The sequence below is a fragment of the Triticum urartu genome, chromosome 4A, assembly GCF_056163025.1.
Source record: "Triticum urartu cultivar PI428250 chromosome 4A, HENAU_Tu73, whole genome shotgun sequence".
NCBI lineage: Eukaryota > Viridiplantae > Streptophyta > Magnoliopsida > Poales > Poaceae > Triticum > Triticum urartu.
Genome location: NC_141876.1, coordinates 505209847 through 505217893, shown reverse-complemented (window position 1 = coordinate 505217893; position 8047 = coordinate 505209847). Strand labels below are relative to the sequence as shown.

Sequence of the window (8047 nt, the reverse complement as noted above, 5' to 3'; positions counted from 1 at the left end):
ACCACGAAACGATTGATCTCCAAGATAACCTTACATACCGAGAGTACCCTGTTTGTATTCTCGATCAAGCCGAGCATACCACTCGACGCTGCAACATCAAGTTTCTCAAGGTTCAATGGTTACACCATTCCGAGAAAGAGGCTACTTGGGAAAGGGAGGATCGTCTTCAACTTGAGTACCCCTCCTTCTTCCCGACGAGTCCTGAATCTCGGGACGCGATTCTTTTGAGTGGGGGTGAGTTGTCACATCCCTGCTTTCCTGTTATGCATTAGGGTTGGTTGAACTTGTGCATCATGTTTAAATTTCTTTTAAACTTGAAATGGGGGCTAATCAACCCCAACACCCCCCTGAAAATGCTAAATTCGAACAATTGGAATTTCAATGAACCCAAAATGCCCTTCATAAAAGCCCACCATTTTTGGTTCTGGTTTAAACCTCTGCCAAAAATGGTTCTACAATTTATGGGGCCATTCTGGATTTTTGAACCAAGTCATAAGTATTTGAATTTGGGCATTTTAAATCTTATAAATATTTTAAAGTGCTCAAATAATCTTGGAAGCATTTTTAGGCAGTTGAGAATATTCTCAAATGTGCCTCTGAATATTTCCAGAGTTTTTGGAAATGAAATAGTATTTATTCTATTTCAAAACACAGTACAGAAAATAAATAAAAGAGAAACAGAAAACAGTGCAAAGCACTTACCTGAGCCCACCTGGCCGGCCCACCTAGCAGCCCAGCCCACCTACTGTGCCAGCGAGCTGCTTGCTCTCGCCAGCACAGGCAGGCAGGTGCTCGACGGCGAGCACAGCATGCTTGCCACGCAGCTGCCCGCCGCCCAGCCGCTCCCCTCGTCGACCTGACGCCCTGGGATGAACTCTCTCTCTCTCTCCCGAGCTCCCAGGCACACTCGCTCTCTCTCTGGTTCCCTCTCTCACCCTCCCCGACATCGCCCGAGATGTCACCGATACCGTCGCTCACCGCAGCCGCGTCCAACGCCGTCCCCGCGCCCTCTCACCGTGTCCGGACGATTCGCCGTCGTCGACTACGTAGACCAGCCGAGCTGCACCACGCCGGAGCCCCTGCATCATCCCCGCCACCATCGTCTTCAACCTTCGGCCACCGTCGACCGTCGTCGTCGATCCGCCGCACCCGAGCTTCCCTGAGCACACTGACCCTTCCTGCGGCTTCCCTGTGAGCTACTGAACCCCCCTCCCATGCTTTTCGTTTCGCCCCTAGAACACCGTAGACGCCGCGCCTCTTGTGCCCGAACACGCCGCTGCCTGACCACGTCGCCGGCGATGCTCCGGTGACCATTTGGTCAAGGGCTTGTGCCCGTCACACTCCCCACGCGGCGTAGATGTTGTAGGTGCTTTCGCCACATCGCCTAGGCCACCGCAGCCACGAGCATGAGCACACCCGAGCCTCGGCTTCCGCCGAGCTCGTCGCTAGCGATGCTCCGGCCACTCCCCGGCCAAACCACCACCGTGGTTGGATGCGGGCAAGTCCCAGCTCCACGTAGGTGCTCTCCGCACGCCAAATGGTGCCCTGTGGGCAAATCCCACAGCACGCCGCCGCGTCTGGCCTCGCCGGCGGCTAAACGCCGGCAGGCTTTGACCGCTGAACGGCGAGGTTGACCCCGCTGACACGGGTTGACCTTCCCCTCTCTCTCACTGACATGCGGGCCCCGCCCGACTAATTAGTCTGGTTAGTGCTAATTAACTAGGTTAGTTTAGTTAGTAGTCACTGACCAGTGGGCCCCACTAGTCAGGTTTGACCAGGACCAGGTGCTGTTGACTGCTGACGCCAGCATGACGCAGTGCTGAAGCAATTATTCATTTTCTGGATTTAATCTTATATAGGAAATTCCAGAAAATAGCCAAAACTTCTAAAAATCATAGAAAATCAACCATAGCTCCAAATCAAACAAATTATATATGAAAAATGATCAGAAAAATTCAATCTATCCATCCGTAATGGTTGCATGCATGACAAACCACTTTAACCTTGCTGTTTAGGTGAAACAAGCTAACAGACTTATTATGCATAGGAACTTTAACTTCCATTTGAATCTTTGGTTCAAATGGACCCATTTCAACTTGTTTCACATTGCATTAGGCAGGACACATCATTTTGCCATGTCATAGCATGCATCATATTGTTGCATATTGTCATGTGTTGATTATGTTCTGTGTGTCCTTCGTGGTAGGTTCTGCCTCCGAGGATATCTCCGAGTATCCAACTGAAGGGCAGTGCCCTACTACCACTCCATTAGGCAAGCAGCCCATTTGATCATATCGATACAATCCCATGTTCTCGCCTCTGCTCTCCTTTACTGCATTAAGACAACAATGTTTCAAACTGCTGTGTGCTGCGGTAGTTGAACCCTTATCCTCTGCATGACCTGTCATTGCCACAGTAACTAGATGAAACCCACTAGCATGTGTAGGAGTTGATTGAGCCATGTTTGTGTTTCCTACCTTGCTATGCCTGCTATGCTTAGAGTTGTGTCAGGTCTGGTTCATCTGGGTGATGGGCTAGAGTGAAATGATTATGTCGGTAATGTGAGGGTTGTGTTGAACATGATTTGGTAAAGGTATCGATGAGAGGCCATGTAGGAGTACATGGTGGGTTGTTTCATTGAGACCGTCCCTAAGAACTGAGATCTGTATGTGTGATTTTAAAAATCAGCTACTACCATGCATTGGGATCCTTAATTGACCCTCTCAGCTTCTTAATCACCCTAGTACTCTGTCCAGGAGTTGCAAATAGTTTCTGGTGTTTGTAGGCTATGTGTTGGCGGCCATGCGTAGCGCTGACCCTAGGGGTGGGCTATGTTGCGGTAGATACACCGTGGCCGGGTATGCTGGGCGCCCGTTTGGCGTCTCGGGACCCTATTCACATCGTTCGGGGCCGTATGTGAAAACCTCGGTCGGACTCCCTGCGGATGGAACCTGGATAGGCGATAAACCTGGACTAGAGACTTGAGTGTTTAGGTACGCCGTGGCCGACACCCTCGTTGGGCTTCCGCTTGAAGGTTGCCGAGTACATGTCGTGTAAACGGCGGTAAGTGGTGAGAGCGTGTATGAAGAAGTACACCCCTGCAGGGTTAACATCATCTATTCGAATAGCCGCGTCCGCGGTAAAGGACTACTTGGTTGCCTATACAGTTCATAGACAAGTTAATGGTTACTACTAAAAAACTCAAGATAAGTGTGAGTACCGAGGATGGCTCTCTCGTAGGATGACGAGGGTGGATCCCTGGTGGAGTATTGTGTTGGTGATTAGTGGACTCGTGTGCGAAAACTATTTTATTAGTGTTGTCTCGTAGGATAGCTTAGCCAAGAGTCAAAGCTGGCTTGCTGCAATAACTCCACCACCTTCTTGAGAATGAGCATGTATAGTAGGTTCTGATGTAAGACTTGCTGAGTACCTTTGTACTCATGTTTGCTTAACTACTGTTTTCAGACGACAACACCGCCCCCTCCGATGGGTTTTATGTAGATCTCGACGTCGATGAGTGACTTGCCACCCAGGTGGTGATCCTGGCCATGGAGGGCCCTATGTAGATAGACAGGCTTCGAGAAGCCATCTTTCTTTCTAGTGTCTGGACTCAGACTATTTGCTTCTGCATGTGCTTGTATGCTTGTATGACTTGAGTGTCGGGTCATGTGACCCCTACCTGGATGAACATGTTATGTATGGCTCCTTGAAGTCTTTAAATAAAGTACTTGAGTTGTAGAGTTTTGTTGTGATACCATGTTGTATTTACACATATCGAGCATATTGTGTGTATGATTGAAATGCTTGGTATGTGTGGGATCCGACAATCTAGTTGTTTATCCTTGGCAGCCTTTCTTATGGGGAAATGTAGTCTGGTGCTCCTCGAGCCATAGTAGTCCGCTACAGTCCGGTTCACCGGAGTCCTGCTAGCCCAGTACTACTGCTCAGGACACTTGACTGGCCGGCATGTGTTTCACTTCGTTCCTATGTCTGTCCCTTCGGGGAAATGTCACGTGGTGACTTCTGGAGTCCTGCCTAGCCTGCTACAGCTCGGGTTCCCCGGAGTCCTGTTAGCCCAGTGCTATAGCCCGGATTCACTCGCTGATGACCGACATGCTCGATGTGATTCATGTATGCATGTCTCCATAGGTCTGTGCCGCTTTGGGTTCACGACTAGCCATGTCGGCCCGGGTTCTCTGTCATATGGATGCTAGCGACACTATCATATACGTGAGCCAAAAGGCGCAAACGGTCCCGGGCTATGGTAAGGTGACACCCGTGGGGATACCATGCGTGAGGCCGCAATGTGATATGAAGTGTTACCGGCTAGATCGATGTGACTTGGAATCGGGGTCCTGACAGGAATTAACGAAAAATCAAGAGTGAAGTGCATTCTAGGTCCTTCAACTGTTTTGATGGTGTCACGTAGGTTCTCAAACTATGAAAAGTGTCATCGAGGTCCTTGAAAATCCTTAAAGTGTAGTAACTGTGTATATATGTGACATCTTTGAAATAGTTTAAGGACATACGTGACACTTTTGAAATAGTTTAAGGACTAGAATAACACACATATTACATTTTGAAGACCTGGATGACGATTTTCATAATTCAAGGACCTACGTGACACCTCTAGAATAGTTTAAGGACCTATGATGCACTTCACTCAAAAATCAATCATCCCATATTTAGGAATGGACATGCGTGTGCAGACTGCAGGACACCAAAAAATGAAAAATCTAGAGCATTTCTACGATCAAGAGACATTCTTGCACTTGTATCTCTTGGCACACCAGACGAAAGCCGCGAGATTGAGCGCGCTAAGCGCGGCGATGAGCCAGAAGAAGCGGTCGAGGTGGCCCTCGTTGAGGTCATCCGGTATCCACCCGGGCCCGCCGCCCCTCGTCGTGACGCCGGACACGACGGTCACCACGAGCGAGCTCAGGTAGCTCCCCAGCGACACCGTGAGGAGCCCCAGCGCGGAGCAGAGGCTCCGCATCGACTCCGGCGCCTCGTTGTAGAAGAACTCCGACTGCCCCACGCACGCGAACACCACGCTCGCGCCCACCAGGAGGTACTGCGGCACCTGCCACAGGATGCACATCGGCGCCGCCGCCGCCCGGTCCAGCGCCAGCCGCCGCGCCTCGACCGCCGCCGCGGCCGCCATGACCAGCACGGAGAGGAATAGGCCGACGCCGAACCGCTGCAGCTCCGAGAACCCCCGCTCGTTGCCGGTGAACCTCCGCGCCGCCGGGATGAGCACCCTGTCGTAGACGGGCACGAAGAGGATGACGCTGACGGCGTCGAAGGAGGCTAGGGACGCCGGAGGGATGGAGAAGGTGCCCACCGCCGTGTCCATCATCCTCCCTTGCTCCAGGAACGTCGAGGAGAACTGCGCGAGCACGGAGAAGTAGACGATGCCGGTGGCCCAGATCGGGAGCATGCCGATCACGATCTTGAGCTCCTCGACTTGCGTGACGGTGCAAAGCCTCCATGGATCCGAGTAAAGCTCCTCGGCCGAAGAGACCACCGCAGCCTTGTCCAGGAAACTGAGCACTGGTGTATGCTGCAATTTCTTGGTACCGTCGGACTCCGCCATTGATTCAACCTCCGGTAGCTCGTGGAGGAGAGAAGCATCACGCGGCAAACCCACGTTCCGTTTCCGCACGGCCGCGACGACGACCTGGGAAACTCTTGCCAGCGGGCTTCCCAGAGGCTTCTGCACCCTGTACGAGCCGGAGCCCAGCAAGAAGCTCGCGATGGCCAGCGCGATGAACAGGGTGGGGATCCAGAGGCCGACGACCCACCCGCAGTGGTCCTGCACCCACACGACGACGGCGCCGGAGACGAAGCTGCCGATGTAGATGGAGAAGAAGAACCAGTTGAAGAAGGAGTTCTTCTTCAGCCTCTCCGCCGGGACGCCGTCGTCGAACTGGTCGGCGCCGAAGGAGGAGACGCAGGGCTTGATGCCGCCGGCCCCGATGGCCATCATGTACAGCCCGAGGAAGAACACGGCGGACTGGGACGAGGGCGACGAGCCAGCGTCCTGCGGGCAGTCGAGCCCGGCGCACGCCGCCGGGAACGACGCCGAAACTGACATCGCAGCCATTCCCTGGTGTCGCGCTTGAATTGTTAAGAAACTAGCTCCATTTGAGGTATGCATGGGATCGAATGGATCAAAGCTTTGCGTGTGCTTACAATTAGGTAAACTGCGAAGAAGGCCAGCGTGGTGAGGTATCTGCCGAGGTAGGAGTCGGCGACGATCGCTCCGACGAGGGGGGCGATGTAGCAAGTGCCCTGCCAGTTGGTGTAGTTCCTCGCCGCCGACACATTGCTCTCCTGCAGGATCGTCTTGAGGAAAGTTACCAGGTTGAACTGGATCCCGTAGTACGCTAGCTCCTCGAAGCATTCAGTCACTGCACGCAGTGCAAGCCGGAACTCAGATCTACTAGTTGGTAGTAGTATTTCTCAAGCAAACTTCAAAGTAATTAATGGGCAGCACAGAGAGACAACAGTACTAATGTTCATGGGAAAAAGCCATGCATCTGTGCACTCTGAGCACAAAAAATGGACAAACTGAACTGAAATGAAGTACCCTTGATGTTTTTCTACCAAATCTGCATGAAAACTTGATGGTCTCCGTTTTACCTAAGATGAACTTGCATGCTTTCCAACTGCCGGTACGGTGCTTGGTTATAGGAGTTGTTGTTCCTTTGATGTCAACAACACGGTCCCCTCTGTGTACCGCAGAATCCTGTATAAGACAAGCCTGATACTCTTAGTAGAAGTACTAGTATGTACTCCCTCCGTAAACTAATATAAGAGCGTTTAGATCACTATTTTAGTGATCTAAACGCTCTTATATTAGTTTACGGAGGGAGTACTATCTTTCTGCAAATGCATGAAGTAACTGTATATGGAGTACACGATAGGAAAACAGAGGCCGGGATCAGAAAGTGGGTAGAAGACAGAAACTGGCGCCAAGTTAATTGCTAATGATTTTTGCTGTTTACTGATGCTGCCAAGCAGACCATCCTTTTTTAGGGACAATATTATGAGAAAAAACAGTATTGCATCATGCATGTATGTAACAGCCAGCATTTTGCACATCTCAGCACAGCAATATGCAGGTCATAATGCGCTAATCTGCGACGGTTAAAGGAAAACAGATCCATTTGTTTCCAGTATTTCAGTGTCCAAGGATCCATATGACATCCAACCCAGCAAATGCTGGTTTGGGCAGCAAAACGAGCTAATTCTCTCCAAATTTCTCAAGAAAGATATACTCCCTCCGTCCCATAATACAAGTGTCAAAAACGCTGTTATATTATGAAACGGAGGGAGTACGTTCGTACTTCGAGGGACGCCGAAGCACATAAGAACGAATATTTGCTTTGGAAAATCAAGCTACTGCCAGAGATGAATGTGGAAGAAGTGGCAGAGAAACTGACCTCAAGAAGTGGTTCCTCCAGCTGCAAGTTTTCCTTGAGAGACGCCATGGTGGTACAAGCTGAACACAGCGGTACGGCGCCTCAATATATATGGATCTCACGTAGTACAAATCTGCGCAAGGTCAAATTTCTACAGTATATAAACTAGAAAGGCATTAGTTTAATACCAGCATACATGCCGCACTTTGGAAGTATGAGCGCTCACGATCGAAAGGTGGACATTAAATTCCATCCATCTCTATCTCTAGAGGGGTGACCCACTTTGATTCCACATTCCACTGTGCGTCATCATACAACAACGTTACGGGTACGAAACAATATAACAATGTCACCGGCTTTCCAAAGCAACGGCGGCTTACATCTTCTGCGTGCATATACAGCTTTGTTCTGCGAACCAACTGTGGTTGGATGGTCAGAAAGAGGACAGTGGTATTCTCAGCCCATCGGGGTTCAAGTCTTGATGCTCGTCTTTATTCCTGAATTTAGTTCAGGAGCGTTTAGTTGAAGGAGACGTTTCCGTTGATTACGAAGCGCCTATGATGCCTTCGTAAAATCTCAAGATGATATGCCGGCTCAGTCTCTCGAAGGTACTCATAGAG

General features: G+C 50.6%; 1 protein-coding gene across 1 annotated transcript; it reads right to left on the bottom strand.

Moving 5' to 3' along the window:
* Positions 1-4482: 4482 nt before the first annotated feature.
* LOC125554040 (protein NRT1/ PTR FAMILY 8.3) lies at positions 4483-7594 on the bottom strand. Its single transcript, XM_048717665.2, has 4 exons — positions 7449-7594; positions 6646-6751; positions 6196-6413; positions 4483-6109 (listed from the first exon to the last, which is right to left on the bottom strand). The coding sequence occupies exons 1-4, from the start codon at positions 7494-7496 to the stop codon at positions 4754-4756; spliced, it is 1728 nt and encodes a 575-aa protein (XP_048573622.1). The 5' UTR covers positions 7497-7594; the 3' UTR covers positions 4483-4753.
* Between the last annotated feature and the right edge of the window lie 453 nt (positions 7595-8047).

What these genes read in the sequence shown, in the direction of transcription:
- LOC125554040 (XM_048717665.2), bottom strand. Translation starts at nt 7,496, where the DNA reads ATGGCGTCTCTCAAGGAAAACTTGCAGCTGGAGGAACCACTTCTTGAG. An exon ending in AGCATGCAAGTTCATCTTAG is followed by an intron (nt 6,414 to 6,645) that starts GTAAAACGGAGA and finishes CACTGCGTGCAG; the next exon opens with TGACTGAATGCTTCGAGGAG. An exon ending in TCTTCGCAGTTTACCTAATT is followed by an intron (nt 6,110 to 6,195) that starts GTAAGCACACGC and finishes GCGCGACACCAG; the next exon opens with GGAATGGCTGCGATGTCAGT.